The 17083-nt window shown below is 33.8% G+C and overlaps 3 protein-coding genes and 1 long non-coding RNA gene across 5 annotated transcripts; 3 read left to right on the top strand and 1 right to left on the bottom strand.

The window, feature by feature from the left end:
- The first annotated feature begins 2664 nt into the window (after window positions 1-2664).
- On the top strand, window positions 2665-6322 carry LOC108198014 (UPF0664 stress-induced protein C29B12.11c). The gene is made up of 5 exons (XM_017365794.2): window positions 2665-2953; window positions 3811-3922; window positions 5429-5500; window positions 5584-5795; window positions 5923-6322. The coding sequence occupies exons 1-5, from the start codon at window positions 2844-2846 to the stop codon at window positions 6029-6031; spliced, it is 615 nt and encodes a 204-aa protein (XP_017221283.1). The 5' UTR covers window positions 2665-2843; the 3' UTR covers window positions 6032-6322.
- LOC135148349 (uncharacterized) lies at window positions 3353-3759 on the top strand. The gene is made up of 2 exons (XR_010286442.1): window positions 3353-3491; window positions 3535-3759. It is a non-coding gene; the product is annotated as an uncharacterized LOC135148349 (long non-coding RNA).
- A 1869-nt stretch (window positions 6323-8191) lies between the features above and the next one.
- Window positions 8192-9474, top strand: LOC108198019 (F-box protein SKIP27). Its single transcript, XM_017365803.2, has 4 exons — window positions 8192-8348; window positions 8461-8663; window positions 8747-8821; window positions 8925-9474. The coding sequence occupies exons 2-4, from the start codon at window positions 8475-8477 to the stop codon at window positions 9135-9137; spliced, it is 477 nt and encodes a 158-aa protein (XP_017221292.1). The 5' UTR covers window positions 8192-8348; window positions 8461-8474; the 3' UTR covers window positions 9138-9474.
- A 239-nt stretch (window positions 9475-9713) lies between these two features.
- On the bottom strand, window positions 9714-16417 carry LOC108197979 (external alternative NAD(P)H-ubiquinone oxidoreductase B2, mitochondrial). 2 transcript variants are annotated; one of them, XM_017365719.2, is made up of 11 exons: window positions 16288-16417; window positions 16007-16156; window positions 13970-14246; window positions 13337-13543; window positions 12933-13183; window positions 12483-12702; window positions 12242-12346; window positions 10997-11269; window positions 10774-10895; window positions 10242-10361; window positions 9714-10142 (listed from the first exon to the last, which is right to left on the bottom strand). In XM_017365719.2, the coding sequence occupies exons 2-11, from the start codon at window positions 16093-16095 to the stop codon at window positions 10055-10057; spliced, it is 1752 nt and encodes a 583-aa protein (XP_017221208.1). In that variant the 5' UTR covers window positions 16096-16156; window positions 16288-16417; the 3' UTR covers window positions 9714-10054. The 2 variants fall into 2 exon arrangements, with proteins under 2 accessions (XP_017221208.1, XP_017221207.1); XM_017365718.2 differs by having other exon boundaries at window positions 16007-16101; window positions 16288-16413.
- Between the last annotated feature and the right edge of the window lie 666 nt (window positions 16418-17083).

Below are 17083 nucleotides of genomic sequence, written 5' to 3'. Positions count from 1 at the left end.
ATATATACTTTTCTTTATATATATTTATGTTTATATTTATATTTATAAATAACTATATATATCTCTATATATATTTATATATATATTTACATTTGTATTTACATATAATTATATATTATATATATTTAAATATATGAGAATATATTTAAATATATGTACATATATTGTTATATGTTCATATAAATAAAATATATATGTGTGTATATATTTATATATACTTTTATTTATTAATATAATAACAACATAATATATTATATTATATATATTATGCATAGCGCAACTTCACACTTAGTTTGTTTTAAACTAAGTCATGCACCCTCTATACACTGTATGGCGCAAGTTCACCATTACTTAGATTTTTTCTAAGTCATGGTGATACACTGGTAGCACAGTTGGCGCAAGTTTGAAGAGAGAGAAGGGTGAAGCACAGGGAACAACACTTCTGGCGCAACTTTGTGTTTAGGAGAGAGAAGAGTGGTGCATACAAACGCAAGTTGGTTAACTCTCTAACCAGGAGTGACAACAGTACTACAAAGAATTATGTTTGGCACAAGTTTGTCCTCGCTTAGAATTTCTCTAAGTCATGATGTCACACTGGAGACTATGTGGTGGCGCAACTTTGTGATTTCCTGGCGCAAGTTTTGACTGCGCAACATTTGACTTTCGCCTTGTATACTAACTGTGGCGCAAGTTCGATATATATACATATGTATATATATATCTTTGGCGCAAGTTTAGTTGTTTCTGGCGCCACTTCAAGTAACCATGGTTAGTTTGTGAAAAGTCTATAAATACTTGAGATGTGGTTTCATAATTAACACACACTCTTCACCACCTTTGTGGTGGAATGACTTTGTGCCTTGCACACTACTACACACAAATAAATCATAGCTTAGTTTTGTAATATATATATATATATATATATATATATATATATATATATATATATATATATATTTAGAAGCTAGGGTTTGTGAGTGTAAGTAGTAGTAGCCATTGTAGCCAACCTTCGGGTTTGGATTTATAGCACCCTTCGAGGTATTTATCAATATACAGATATACCTTGGAAAATATTGTGTGTTGTTTTAATATTTTCATATCCTCAGAAACCGACCCAATAAATATCCGGAACACGAAACACATTACAGGACTGCAATTTGTTTATCCGCAAGATTCGAAAGAATTTTAAATTGTTGTGAGTATCGTATTCAACCCCCCTTCTACGATACTTTGGACCTAACAGATTTTGAAATATATCCTTACCCAGGGCATATACTGTGAGTCCAGCGTATGAAGCTCCAGGTACTTCCTTTAGAATCTTGAGAACTTTTAACCCACCTGACGCCTACATAGGTGCAACAATGCAGAGGCGCCAGATCTCCAAGCACTTAATAGAATTTACATTATCTCACACCCGGCGCCACATAAGGTAAGCACGGTGTGAGGCGACATGTCTCTATTACTTAGAGAAAATCACACTGAATGCACATGGCGCCACCCCATTTATAGAGAATGATACTATATGGGCGTCAGACGCCCAACACTTAGCCAATTTAACTCATTTCATCAAGAATTACCATTGAATCAAATACGCATAATGTGTGTGTGTGTGTTTCTGTTTATGATAATTTGACGTTGCTTTTTGATCTGTCTGTCAGCAACAGTTGTTCTTCCTTTAAATTATGAAGACTTGACTTGACATATATCCTTTGACTTGATCAATTCTTCTTTGATAAATACGATGAACATCCTCGTACAAGTTGACGTTTAGTGCGCTGATCTAGTTCACATACGACTAACCCTAATTCTAAACTTCGTACTTTCTTCAATAAACTACTTGATCAAATCATTTCAGGTGGAACATGCTTCGAATGTTGATTATGAATAATCATTAAGACGACACTGAAATCCACTGACATTGATACCGAATCTGTAGACTGTTTTGATCACTTAACCACTTGAACTTTACTGATCACCAAGGCCTGAATATTTTAATGAACTTTCGGCCAGTGACTTATGAGTGTTTCAAATTTCTTAACTGTCAAATCCTGTATCACTTGATTTTTTATTTTGTAGATTCCCGGGTTATACCTATTTATCGTTTCATGTCTTAGTTATCGTGTTGAGTGATACGAATATATATTATTTACATTATGCTTTACATCAACCATTCTCATTAAAACATATCTATTATGTATAAGTATTTTGACGAGTTTAGCCTCCTTAGTGTAACATATTTTGTCCGATATTTTTTTATATATCATATATTATATTATATTAATCAAACATGTCTATTAATTATTTAAACATATATTAAAGCACATATATTATTCTAAAATAAATACTTTTTTAAAGTAAAAATAAATATTTAAACATATATAAGCAGAAAATAAATTTAAGAATAGCACGATTATAAGCCAGTAATAATTGGTATTCTAAAAATCACTAATCAATTTTTAAAAATATTATACTGTGATTTGATTGAAAAAATTTGATTTATAATTTTTTTAACAAATATTCGATAGATCCTTTATAATTACGGTTTCGGATTCCTAGGGAGCGGAATACAAAATAAATTATACATAACTTTAATTTGCAAACAAAAAAAAACTTTAATTTGCAACACCTTCCATTATGTTATGCGTTGATATGGTTCTGCTGCCTATCTCGGCCCAAGAAGAAAAGACTTCCCCAAGCCCACGGAAGATTTATCTACAGTCCGCCAGAAGGTTGTAGATACAACGCGTTATACACACGATCATAAAAGGATAAACTCGCTGGGTTTGAGAGAGAGAGAGATTGAAAAATTTTTGAATTGAATTTTCAGAGAGACAGAGAGAGAGATGGCGATGAACCCACAATTGTTTCCAAATGGGATGCCAGTCCCATTTATGAATGAGATGTTTATATTAATAAGAGATGGGGTTGAGTTTGATATTGATAAGATCCCTGGGTATGTTATTTTTCGTTATATTTTTTGGATTTTTTTTGAACGATTTGGGTTTGTTTGTTGTTATGTGAATTGAATTACCCATGTCTTCCTTTTTGTTAATTTCTTGATTCTGTACTAATTTTGTTGTTTGTTGATATGATGATTATTGTGATCTTGTGTTTGGTAAGTTATGACTTTGTTGATGATTTGTGGGTTTTTTGTTGAAGGGCTTATTAGAAAAAACCTTTCGACGAAATGACACGTTTATGTGAATTACATGTTCTTCTAGTGGAGGGTTTTGTCATATGGTGTTCAACCTAAATAGTAAATACCCATATTTTGCTTTATGTGAATTTCTTGTCTTTTGTTCTTTTAATGTGATTTGTTAATGGATATGATGATTACTTTTTTGTTTGTTTTGGAGGTTATTAAGTTCCTATATGAGGTTTATTAATCTGGTTTTTGATTAAGATATCCAAGTTTGGTTATTGGTCGAGTCTATTAATCTAATTCCTAAGGAACTGAACTTGGGCTCAGTGTCTAATTCCAAGAAAGGGGGGTTTTGTCTTAAATTAGTAGTGCATATGATTGATCAGCTTTAGAGTGTTTTGTATTATTTTAAAATTGCCGGAGGCAATACAAATGTTGATATGGGGTACCCCTTTTTTTGCTTCTTATGTTGTCGGCATAGTTCTTGTTTATATACTATGTAAAGTTTAAGGGACAGACATGGTTTCTTCTTATCTCTCTCACCAAGTTGAATTCTTAATGTTGTTGGATAGTCCTTAAAAGATCCTTGTAACTTGGCTTCAATCTGAGGACCTAGTTCTTTGAAAATGTGTATGCAAGTACCAGACTAACTGCTTGCATTTTGTCAGAACGCAAGGGGGACATGTTAAAGTGAAGGGAACAATCTACTTGTCAAACATCCGAATAGTGTTTGTTGCAAGTAAGCCTGTGGGGAACCTGTATGCTTTTGATATGCCTTTGGTAAGTCAAAGGGTTAAATTGCAATTGGCTTTTAGTGCTTTTTAATTATCTCAAGTATTACTTTGGAACACATTATATCATGGTTATATGTTAGTATCTTCATCAGAACATAATTAGTTAATTACAGTCTCGTACTGATATTGGCTAATTTTCCTTTTGTGGTAGATTGTAGAAGTTGATAGCTTTATTTTTCATATGTGTTTCTAGTCTCTGTTGCAATGTTTATTCGTTACATAAAATAAGCCTAATTCCTGAACTACAATCCTTCTGCATCTGCAGGTTCTTCCTTGTTAATCTTCTTCTGTCTATTTTAACTGTAATTGTACATGGTTAGTTTATATATTTGTGATTGGTGATAATAAGAAGTGCACTATAGTGCAGGTATGTTGTTATCATGTTAAGTGGGTATTTGCTTACGTGAAATTATATTCTACTATTTTTATTCGAGTATGAAAGAATAAGTTGCAGTGCATTCATTCCTTGTTACTTTTCCCGTTTCATATGTCGGTACTGTTCATAACATGAGACAAATTACTAATGTACGTCTAATCTATAAGACTAAATATGGTAATGAGTGATCTTGTTGAATACGTATTCACGAGTACTTTAATACAGTGAAGTTGTTATATTTACTACTACTATGAAATTAAAGATATTAACGATCAAAATTGTGCGTTGGCAAATGTCAAAAGGACAAATGAGAAAAGTATTATGGGACGGAGGGAGTACCTTGTAACATCAAGTGAGTTTTAGCTGTACCAGAACTCTTACAATTATAATTTATGTAGGTACTTTTAAGTTTAAAGCATTTACTCTTATCACATAGGCTAATAACTGAGATAGTCTAATGTTTACTATATAGTAATTCTGCACTTCAGATAGTTAGGTTCCTCGCCTCTCGCTTCTGATCTGTTCATAAACTTGGCAAGTGATTTGAGTTAAAATATTTAGAGCAAATCTTCCCTTGGATCTTTTTTCCCAGTTGCTTTGGATCTTTATGATTTTTGAATATTGCGCTGACATAAGGCAGTTTAAATTCCCAATGTTCTGCATTTCTTTTGAATGAGATGCTAACCAAACTAAATGCAGTCTTATTGTCTCTTTCTGTCATCACCCATTTCTATACATCCATACACCCGTAATATTTGAACTATTTAATCATTGTAGCTTCATGTTCGGTAAAAAAAGGTTGTCAACTGGTTTAGTTACATATATATTCTTGAATGTAATGGATGTTTGATAGTATAACAAATAACAAAGCATTGTTAAGAGTGATCAAACTAGTTTGTTAGTTTTGCGGAAAATGTAGTAGTGTATGTTCAATTTTGCTATGCAACATCTGTCTATTTGTCTCTTTTATATGTTCTTCTCTTGAGCAGAAACATATATAGACATATGTTCTGTGTTGTGGTAGCCTGGTAGGCAGATAGGATTTTGGGCATGTTTAGAGCTCTTTGTTTTCAGCTTTTTTTAACCTGATTTCCTGTTATGATATCTAATCTGCAGCTCTATATCCATGGCGAGAAGTTTAATCAACCAATATTTCACTGCAATAATATCTCTGGTTCAGTGGAGCCTGTAAGTTTTTAATGACAGATCTTTTTAAAAGCCTCCATTTGCATAGAAGAAATTTTAAAGTCTGGAAGGATGCTTGAGTGCAGGTTGTCCCAGATAATGAGCACAGAGCTCTTTACTCTACTCACTCCTTCAAGATTCTGTTCAAGGATGGTGGCTGTGGAACTTTTGTTCCTTTATTTTTTAATTTGATGACATCGGTGAGGCAGTTTAATCAAAGGCCTAATGTCGGGACAGAAACACGTGTAGATCCTTTACAAGCAGCACAGACACCAGTAGACGAAATGATGAGACATGCGTAAGTCACTAATTTTCTTTATTCTATTTCTGAGATTTTTAATTTCATAATATCATGTGGTAATCTTTTGGGAGCAACAGCAGTACATATTTCTGAGATTTTTAAAACTTTGTCGTCTATATTGCAGATATGTCGACCCGAATGATCCAACCAAAATCTTTCTGCAGCAGCCCACTCCAGCATCCCAGCTGAGGCGGAGGACATATCACTCCCAGTCCGATGAACATGCTACATAATTCTGTGATATAATACGAGCAAGATGCATGTTGAAGCTGCAGAAGAACTCTATGAATCTCAGTGTGATATGTAACTATAAATGTTCTCCAGACTAGAAAAACTCGTTTGAAGTTTGATGCTGTATTACAATGTACGTATAGCTTTGTTTGTGTAAATGTCGCACAGGTCGAATGCATTGTGATATGTTACACCTAGCTCAGGGTTGTGTAAGAAGGAACAATATTTTAAAATACCTTGGACAGCTCGGAAAAATAAGATCATATATTCTAGCAAAACATATTACTTCTTAACTTTCAAATATAGTAGAATATGTCTGATATAACATATTTATAAATAAGAAGCATGAATGAATGATCTTATATAAATAACAAAACGTTAGTCCATGATTTTCAATAATTCAAAAGCTGTAAAGTCATTTCGTTTAATTTCTTTTCCTAGAGCATGGCTGGTTCGGCACGGTTTTGGATAAAACCGGAACTGAAATCATATATTTTCGGTTTTTAAAATTGAAAACCGTAATCGCTGGTTCGGATTCGGTTCCGGTTAAAAAATCCTGGTTCAGTTATAATCGGTTTCGTTTCGGTTATAAAATCGACAAAATATAAAAATGAAAATTAATATATACAAGACAAATTCTTGTTCTTGCTTTTTATCTATTAAAATTGAAGAAGCTCTATGAATTGTACTCCCTCCGTCCCCTCAATTGTTTACATTGAAGGGGGACACGGAGACCAAGACAATGTATGGAAAATGAGTAAAGTTAGATGAAAAGTGAGCAAAGTGGTGGGACCTATCAATATTTAATAATAGATTTGAGATAGTGGAGGAAAGTTGTGGGTGTAATAGTAGTTTTTATTGTTAAATATGAGATAGTGGGGGAAGATAGTGGGTGTAATGATGAGAAAAACTTACTATTTATAGTAACGTAAAGAAATGAGAGGGACATCCCAAAATAGTAACCGTAAAGAAATGAGAGGGACAGAGGGAGTACAATTTTAACATAGATGCCTTAACTCTTAAGCCCCGTCTTTGACTGAGAGGGGAGCATATGTTTACTTGAATTTTTCTGGACTTAGAAATATATTAAATTGTTCCGAGTGTTTCTTGTCATATTCATCTAATCCTCGTTTTTTTCCTCTTGCCAAGCAGGTAATGGCACAAAAATTGGTTTCAGAATATAGATTTTTTTAGAATGTTAAAATAAAAATTATATGAATAAAACATTCTCTCAATCCTTATACACGTTATTTTTGTGAAAAATATATCTTAAAATAGATTTTAGTAGTCACTTTTCAGGATAATTTGAGTACACAAAAATACTGAAATATTAAAGTACAAAATTTAATAAAATATAATCTTATTATTTGAATTTAATTGCTTTTTTTTTTGTTTTATAAATTGTAAACATCTTACAAGCGCATAGTATGTTCCGTAACATATATATAAATATTATAATTAAAAGATGAAATTTTTTATATAAATTGTAAGACTGAATGTTCTACAGGATAACTCATAAGCAGAGCAATAATCATAATGCTTATTAAAACTTTTTTTGAAAGAATGCTTATTAAAGTTAAAAAATTATTAATAATTATATTTAAGACTACTTATAAATTATATATAAATTTAAATAATCAAATATAATATATCTAAAAAATTTAAAATACTAAGATAGATATTCCAATACTTGAAAAATAATATTCTTGGATCCTACGTCGAAGCTTATCCTATAAAACAAATATATTTATTCCAGTAACCCGAGTCATCCATCAAGATTCTAGCACAATCCAGGAAGATCTGCTCTTCACTTCACCCCACCGTCATTCATCCCCTCACTTTACTAAACCACACACGTGTCACAATCTCAAACACCCTAGCTCAATCAAAACGACACGTGTCAGCATACCCACCAGAAATTCAGAGAATAACCTAAATTAAGAAATACACTACTTTAAAGATCTGTCTGACAACAGAACAGCCCAAACCGACCATATCATGAACTCTTTCCCTACCTCGTCCAACTCTCCACTCTCTTGCCTACACGTGTCCCACTCAACGGCTACTTTCCCTAAAAACACCCGGCATAATATTAAAATCATTTAAAAATATTTCACTTGAGAAATCCCCTTTAAATTTAACAATAAAAAAATAGTAAAACTTCGTGCGCTTTCTAGAAGAGACCAAACAAACAGAACACTATATAACTAGATTTATCCACTAGTGTAAGTAACTACGAAAATTCCTCGTTTAGGAACTCCGTTACATCAATCTAAATTTACTTCACTTGCTTCAATTTTAGCCTTTCCATTTTCAAAGGCAAGTCAATTTATATTTATTCGTGTATATTATTTTGTGGATACACGAGATTTTTTTATTTTTTTTTAAATTTGGACAATGTTTGATGAGATTTTTGATGAATATTGTTCAGGTTTTGTTGAAAGAATGGGTCTAGGAAAGAGGTGCAGCACGCGCGGGAATGAGAGAGTAGGGTGCGTTCGGTTTTCGAGATCGTTTGGGAGGAAGAGGGTTGTGATCTCGAATGATATGGAGGTGGATTCGTGTTTGGTGACTCCTATGAAGATGCATTGTGAGGGGAAATCAGCCATCGAGTCGCTGCCTCAAGATGTTCTCGTAAGTGTTGAATTTTTTGTTTCTGGTGGGTTTTTTTGTTTTTTGGTTTTTGGTTTTGTTAATGATTTGATTTTGTTTTGCAGATTAGGATATTATGTGGAGTGGAACATGATGATTTGAAGATGGTGCTACGAGTGTCCAAAGCCTTTCGAGATGCTGTATGTGTTTTAGGCTTTCTAAAATCTCGAGACGTTAGGAGGAGTGGTTATCAGGATCTTATTGTATTCTAACGTTGTGTGCTGATTTATTTGATGTTAACAGACTTTAGTTGCGAAGCGCTTGCATTTTGAGTATACCACGCCTAGGAAGAGATTGGCTTTTCGAAATCCTGCTGATTTCGAGGGGGAGCTGGATGGTAGAACTCCGAATGCGCCGAAGCAGACCAGAGTTTCCAAGTCTAGGTTTGGGGGGAATAAGGAAGAAGAATGGTGGCCCAGGAGGGCTTTATTTGTCGAAATGGAGACAGAGATATGAGTAGAGGGTACGTTTTTGTATAGCTATTGTTGTGTACTTTGAGTAGAATATGGGCTAGTTAGGGATAGTGAGATTTTGAGACATTCTTGGCTGGCCATGATTCTTCAATCCTTTCATTGAAGAGAGTTTGGCTTTTTTGTATGATTTGAGGAGTGAAGACAGTGTTTGAGATTGTAATTTATTGTGAAAAACGGGGAGGGTGTTTTGTAAATTTATGATTGTTGTATTCTGTGTAATGCCACACTTCTCTTGCTGGCATAGTTCATGCATCAAATGTAAGAGGAGTTTTTATACTATGGATTCTTTCTGGAACTTGATATGTATGTTTAGTTTTACATTTTCTTGACTCTTGGCACTCGCAATAAACATATACTAGCTTATTGCTTCTCGAATTGGAAAGGAATTGCCAAATTGCAGATATTATCAACACTCAAAATAGAATAATACAAACACCAAACCAGCAGGAACCTCTATGATTAATTCATGTTTCATAATTTGCCAAATTGATTAAATTTCCGATCATTCAATCAAGAACTCAATTCAAATAACGTAAGAACAAGCATAGGGGTTCAAAACTTTCTGGGAATGAAAAATATTGATATAATTATTGTTTCTAACACTCTCCAGGTAAAACAATAACAATGTAGACAACTACATGTATGAGTGGATAGCTAAAGCCGCATACTAGAGCTTAATTGAAACTCATCCACAGTTTTGTATTGCTACAGCCGCATATAAAAGCAAAAGAAAAAACTCATCCACAGTTTCTGCAACAACTTAAGCCGAGTTGTGGCCATCTTCCAATTATTGAGAACAGAAATATTAAACAAAATTTGCGACAGGGGTTGTATCAAAACATTCAGACAGCAAGTTCTCGTATCTCATTATGAACATTGGCAATACCGGTGTTGAGTTCATTATATTTGACTTGAGTCTCTACCAAAGATGAAGCGCCTGCCCCAGTCGGATACCACCAGTGCCCTCGTACGCCAACTAACTAACTTGCTGAATGACCAAATACAAATTGAGTTGAGTATCCGAGTTATTGATGGTGTTTGCGCCTAGTTTCCAGCAATTAGAAAACAATATTTGTGGAAGTCTTACCTTGCATACACAGAATACCAGAGCCACTGAGAACTGTGGCCAATGGAAACCCAATCTCCAGGAAGTTGAGCTGCTGTTTGCTCACCCCCCAATGGAGCAAACTGTCCAAAATGCTTGTACCTATAGGACAATCACGAGCTCGATTAACAAGTCAGATATGAACAAGATGTAAAGTTTTGAAGTTTGATCGGCTATATATTACGTTGACATAATTACATAGAATCAACCATAATGTGAAACTGTTCTGAGCTGAGCAAAGCTTCGGTAGCAGCCACCAAGAGATGCTCAACTCTCCTAAACATTTGCTCTAGAATCTAGAATTTAAAGCTACAAGACTTTTGAATTCTATCATCAGAGTAGGCATAAATGGACTCTTTAATTGGCTTTATTTGTATAGCTAGATATTGTGTGATGAAACTATAATACTAGGCAGCTGCAGGCACCCATGAATGATGTCAGGAGCCAGGTCGGGTGGGGTCTGGTCTGAAATATGGGAGAACATATTTAGTTTCTGTAAAGATATGCAGTTTACCTGAAAGGACGAAACTTGTGACGTCCTTCTCCTCTGTAACGCAGAGGACCTTCTGGATTTTTCTCACACTCCTCCATGCGGTTGAAACAATTGGCTAGATAGGCACCTTGTTGAGCGGCAACCTGAAGAATAGGCTCAAACAAAAATGTAAGAAGAATTTTGAGGACATTACAGGTTAAAAGATAATAACAATGGTCGCAAATTATGAAATTTTTTGTTTTACCTGTGCAGTGGCTGGAAGATTCTTCATCTGGAAATCTACTTGGGATAGAGCTTGTTTAAACTCTTCAATATTTAATGCTACAGCTTCTTTTACCACATCCCCTTTGGATTCTTTCAATATATCAACAAGACTACTCATCTGTTTGTTTTTCAAATAGAGCTGCATTTGAGGGTATCTCTCACAGATGTCATCTAGGGCATCTTGAAACTCCTTAACTGTTAATGTTCCAGAACTGTCCTTGTCTGCTTTACTAAATATCGCTGAAATGTCTTCCTATAAAACATGAGACTGTAAATTTGTGTAGTCGTTTTAAGTACAAAATTGACAACATATATATAATGATATACATGTTTTTATTCGTCAACACAACAATCCTAAATAATCACTGTAACTGTTGTATCTAGTTAGCTTATATTGAATTAACTTGCTATTTAACCCAAATATTTACTACATATCTTTCCGAAATCGTCTGTAGTGTAGCAATAATGTTGTGGTCAAGAAATAATATCTTCTACCAAGATATTCACCAAGGAAGCAGAAGCCCTTTTGAAAGAAGCTATTCAGGAACAGATGGAACGTTTTATACTTCAGGAACAAGTATGAAGGATTTTATAGAATTCTCAAAAAAAGGGATAACCCCATCCTATATTCAGACGAAAGTACAAAAAATTATTCCTGCTATGTGTTCCAGATATTTTCTTGACATATCCATTCAGTTATGATATCAACAATGAACACACACTAGCTTCACACAAGATTGTTACTAGTCAGTAAATTACTAATTATCTGTTCAAAGCTAAGATCCTAAAATTGTATACATATTTATAAGTCTCATGTGGTTGTGTCTGTGAACTAAAAAGTGATATCTAAGCATTTTGGCTCTGGCAGCCTGGCAACTGTACTAATGGCCAATATTGTCCATCAAATACTGGTTACAAAGATATTTGTGTTATGACCTTACCTTTGCTCATTATGTGTGTCTATGGTCTTCATTGTAGCCTATTTTGTAAATCACAAAATATGAAATGTCTCATGGAATTTGTGTAGTTGCACAGTTTTTTTTAGCTTTAGGATGCTTAATATTATCTGGATTTAAACAATGTAAACCTCTTTTTTTAAGTACCACATGATTCAGGGATTTTTGACCTGAACTACGTAGTTGTCCAAAACGGAGATGTTCATCCAACTTTCTAATAGTAAATTAACTACACAACCAAAATCATGCAGAAAAGTTAGAGTGTATACCATCACTTTGCGCTGATTGATTGTGGCACAATCTCCGAGTGCATATATGCCATCACATCGTTCCACTCGCAGCCATTCATCAGTTGCCAACACACGTCTATTAGCCTATACAGCGAGAATAATTATTACACAAATTATGATGTATGCATTCAGCTTTCAACAGCAGTTCAGAGGAAAAGTTCACTTATATTAGGAAACAAGCAAAGTTCAGAATCAGATCGTTGGACAAAGTATTATATACCTGACCAATTTGCTTCATAAATTCCATTATAACAGGACGAGTCCCTATACCGGTTGACCAGACAACCATTCCATAAGGTATAGAAGAGATTTGCCCATTCTTTATCTCTTTAGTAGAAATTTCCGAGTCTGATACTTTTACAACCATTGAGCCTGTTTTCAAATCAATACCATCCCTTTGAAATTTTTCTTCTGCAAAAACTGTGATCCTTTTATCAAACCTGCAAATGAAGTTGTATAAGATTTTGGGTGCCATTTTTTTATTTCAAAATAGATGAGTAGCAGAATAGTGTACTGATATCATGCAGTAAATTAAGCACTTCACACAACTTTTTCTCAACACTTCATTTTGTAGAACAGTATAAGAAATATAATGCCAGCTAACAAATTCAATTCAGCATAAGAGTCTAATTTAAAATGGGTAGATGGTTCAAGAAGTGCAAATTCTTACATGTTTAGTATATGGTCTCCTGCCTCAAGAAGTGTTATCTTAACAAAATCTTTCACCTTTGGATATAGCTTGACTAAATCTTCAGATACAAAATCATGAAGCTCAGCTGCAAATTCCACACCAGTCGGACCACCACCAACAACTACAAATTGAAGAACTTTTTTCCTCTCTGCATCAGTCAGTTTGGGGAGGCTGGCCCTTTCAAAGCAATCAATAACAGTCCTACGAATTTTCTGAGCATCTTCTACTTCCTGCACAAAGAATGTGTGAGACTTGATGGCGATGACATATTATCTAAGCTTTCATTTGAAGCACATTTGCAAATAACACAACCTAAAAGATTATATGAATTGCATACAGAAGTGTTTACAAAAAATTTACTCATGTGATGTGTAAAATGTTACCTTCAAGAACAAACAATTTTCCTCCACCCCTGGAGTATTGAATGTGTTTGCACGAGCTCCCATGGCGACTACTAGGTAGTCATAGTCTACAACAATTTCTTCATTTCCATTCACAATACCGTCTTTACTAGATCGACAAAACACTTTCTTATTTTCCGCATCAATCTTATAACATTCAGCTTCCCAGTAATGAATATCTATGTTTTTCTGCCATAAAAAAACATTATTCAGCCAAAACATATTCTTTTTGACACAATAATGAATAAACTCTGTAAAAGGAAAATCAAGTTTTGCTAGACACTTCTTTTTGGTACAGTGAGAGAGTGAGAGAGCGAGGGAACTATGTGACAAAGAATAAAGTAATTTAATAGCTCAATTTTTTGGCCTAAAACTAATAGTTATTGAAAGACTCTTATATCAGGCTAGCGAAACTACATTAAAGTAGTATCCCCAAGTATAATGTGATAATCAGAGATCATGTTACAAGAATTTGACGAAATTCTCTTTTACATATCCACCCCCATTCCACCTTCCGCCAGCACAGCAAACAAACGCACCCTAAAACTGAAATATACTTATTATCCTATTACACTTTAGTTTTTGTGAGGCAAAACCTCATTTCAATATAGTTACCTTATGGACAATGTTGCGAATCGGTTCAACAATGCTGCGAGCTTCCACGGTTCCACATGTAACACTTGGTAGTAAAGGTGTGAATGCAAAGTAATTGCGAGGTGATATCACCTGAACATCATATGAGGAGTTCTTTAAGTTTTTCAAGTAACTGGTTGCAGCCCAACCAGTGCCAAGCACGACCACTTTCTTTTTCCTGCTAACCACCTCAGGTGTAGCAACTTTAACTTCACTGTTACTAGAATTAGCTTCGCTATAAGCCACAAGGCCCCCACCGCTGCAAAAATCGAGAGAGAAATAATTAGTTTAAGACGAATCTTACCCGTTAAATTGAAACTTTTTAAGCTATAATTACAATAATTACTTGATAATATATGCAGAAATATGGATACTTAAGTAAGGCAGTTTTTTTTTTGTGATATCAAACTATGAAATGCTTTTGTTTGAGTAATAGAAAAGCACTGTATATATTCTTTTGGGTTGTATAGATGATGAGCATATAAATTAGACTTGTAGGCTATGTATGTCTGCAAGGGCTATAATTCATTCGATTGTATTATCGGTACTCAATTTTCAACACGTAAATCGTTATGTAATCCCATGATTCATGAACAAGTTTTTATTACTTTTAAGTTCTTTGAGGGAAACATGCAATCCCGCCCTCTCGCTGTGTATTATAATCCCATGGAAATAAATCAAAAAATTGATTGGTTACTCTATAGGATACTTTAAGGATGAAGTATACAGAAATATCAGTAAAAGATATAATAGTAGTCTAGAGATTATAATGCCATGAAAATACGAAATAAACGTAACCTTAGAGCTCACTTAGTATCTTGGCAAAATAAGTTCTGTCATGCAATTATGTTTTCAAACTAATTTGAATATTGATTAGGCTAATAAAATTATAAACTGTTTATTAATAGAATGGCCGGTTGCATTTATGATCACAGGTACATTCCAAGCCATCAACAGAGCTCAATATAGTGGAAACACATGTTATACCTAAGATGAAGAAAGATTGATTTATTGCATTCTGTCACTGAAATTTTACATTTACCTTCAAATTAAAAATTGTCAAATAAAGATTAAACTATTAAAACTCGTCACTGCAATTTTTTACAAGTAGCTTCAAAAAGAAAATATGTAAAAACTGTGACTAATCAAATAAGAAAAAAATATTCTCCAAATTTCCCTGAGCTATTAATATATTAAACAAATAACAATTTTTCTTGTTGCTATCAATGGTCACTTGGTTTTGTGAAATCTCATCAACCCAATCAATAGATAGAAGCTGCCAGATTATATGGGATATGACAATTTTTGTAATCATTCTCCGCTACTGTTTCCTAATTAATCAACCTTGTACTAGAAAATTAGTACTTAAATAATGAAAATTATAAACATAAACCAATTTTTTTTATTTTTTTTTTGCTCTCTGCTAAAATTGCCAAATTTGCTCAGCCTGGACCTCCCTGACAGTAAAATCAGGACTCACACAGCACTGACCAGGCGACCAGCAAATATGTACTCGAGGGAGAGCCAGAGCAACTACGATCACAGATCCATACTTAACATTAAGAAACAAGGACCAAATCGTTAACCAGACACAGACAGTAAATTAACACCAAATATAGTCGCAGTTGCTGCAATATTAATCACAGATCAGAACTTCCAAACCGCATGGTATAATACTTCAGAATCATTAAACCATATGAATTTCGAACAAAATTATCTTAGTCGATTGTCCTCTATCATAGGCTGTCCATATAATAGTCATTACAATAAATAGCATTAAACCAAAACAAACAATCAATCACGAATATTGCTCTTAAATTGCTCAAAATTTAGATCGAATGAGAACCAATTCAAATTGAAGATCAACTGATTATGAATATAAATATACAAATAGAGCGCGATTGGATAGCCCAAGTGGTGGGTTTATCATGCCCAGAAGTAAAGTATTTGAACAGATTCTCATTTGCAAGGCATATAAGCCTAAATTTTCAAAAAACAAATATATACAAGTAGGATTACCTGACGGTGAAAACAACAAGCAATCTAGAGAGAGAAGGATTCTGACGAAAAGTATCCGAAAATCTCTCAATCATACTCCAGTTCCTCATATTTCCCTGTGTTTTCAACTAAATTATCAGATTTCAGATCCGGCTACACAATACTCTGCACCTATAAATCAATATATTTATGTGCATAAACATGCAAGCACAGCTAAGAAATAGAAATGTAGTAGTTTAAAATGAAAAAATATAGAAACATGAAAATCATATGTAGGAGATGTAAGAGAAGAGATTAGTTACCTTGTAGGAACAGAACAAGAGGTTAAGGTTTTGGTGTGAAAAGCAGAGGTTCCTAGCAAGTGGGAGGGAAAGAAGAAAAAGTGGAGGAGGAAATGTGTGCTGTATAAATGTGTTGATCCATGTGGTTTGCTGGCAGGCTTTAAGCCCTTTCGAAATAAGCCAGAAGTTAGTTTTAAATTTAAAAATATGTCAAAACTGATTCATGGTTAAAAATTATTAGTTTGATGTATTTTTTAACTTAATATTTATTATGATTATTATATTTTTAATAACTCATAAATCATTATAAATTATTAATAAATTAAAATTATTTAAATTAAAATTTTAAATTCTCAATTGATCACATAAATCACGTTAAGTCATTACGCCGAATCTGGCTCTACGTAATCGTGGGCAAGTATGTGTAGAATACACCTAGTAGTCTCGTGGGGCAACTGACTTGTCAAGCAAGACAGCAGCCAAACACATGACAAGTGTATCACGCATGCTTGCATCTTCTTCATTGTCCTTGCCGTCAACTAGACTTTCAACAACCCTTCACAGTTGGCAACTTGGATCTACATTTCGAAATTCCATCTCATTCTCGTTCGATTTTTTTTTTAAATGATTTTGGACGTTGTTTAATTTATTTAAATCAGTCGCGGAATAAGAAGACCTGATGTTTTTACAATCAGAAAATAATGAAAATCGATATTATTTATCTATTTTAAATTAGCCGTAACTGTCATGCGGGAAAAAAGTAGCATCAAGTTTAGTTGGAATACACCAATTTTAAGATGACGATTAGGGAAAGGTT

The sequence above is a fragment of the Daucus carota genome, chromosome 8 (assembly GCF_001625215.2).
Source record: "Daucus carota subsp. sativus chromosome 8, DH1 v3.0, whole genome shotgun sequence".
Classification (NCBI taxonomy): domain Eukaryota; kingdom Viridiplantae; phylum Streptophyta; class Magnoliopsida; order Apiales; family Apiaceae; genus Daucus; species Daucus carota.
Note: the sequence above shows the minus strand (reverse complement) of the source record. Positions and strands in the feature narration are given on the sequence as shown.

What these genes read in the sequence shown, in the direction of transcription:
- LOC108198014 (XM_017365794.2), top strand. Translation starts at nt 2,844, where the DNA reads ATGGCGATGAACCCACAATTGTTTCCAAATGGGATGCCAGTCCCATTT. An exon ending in TCTCTGGTTCAGTGGAGCCT is followed by an intron (nt 5,501 to 5,583) that starts GTAAGTTTTTAA and finishes GCTTGAGTGCAG; the next exon opens with GTTGTCCCAGATAATGAGCA. An exon ending in GACGAAATGATGAGACATGC is followed by an intron (nt 5,796 to 5,922) that starts GTAAGTCACTAA and finishes TCTATATTGCAG; the next exon opens with ATATGTCGACCCGAATGATC.
- LOC108198019 (XM_017365803.2), top strand. Translation starts at nt 8,475, where the DNA reads ATGGGTCTAGGAAAGAGGTGCAGCACGCGCGGGAATGAGAGAGTAGGG. An exon ending in CGCTGCCTCAAGATGTTCTC is followed by an intron (nt 8,664 to 8,746) that starts GTAAGTGTTGAA and finishes TTTGTTTTGCAG; the next exon opens with ATTAGGATATTATGTGGAGT. An exon ending in CCAAAGCCTTTCGAGATGCT is followed by an intron (nt 8,822 to 8,924) that starts GTATGTGTTTTA and finishes TGATGTTAACAG; the next exon opens with ACTTTAGTTGCGAAGCGCTT.
- LOC108197979 (XM_017365719.2), bottom strand. Translation starts at nt 16,095, where the DNA reads ATGAGGAACTGGAGTATGATTGAGAGATTTTCGGATACTTTTCGTCAG. An exon ending in TTCGCAACATTGTCCATAAG is followed by an intron (nt 13,544 to 13,969) that starts GTAACTATATTG and finishes TTTTTATGGCAG; the next exon opens with AAAAACATAGATATTCATTA. An exon ending in CACAAGTTTCGTCCTTTCAG is followed by an intron (nt 10,362 to 10,773) that starts GTAAACTGCATA and finishes ATTGTCCTATAG; the next exon opens with GTACAAGCATTTTGGACAGT.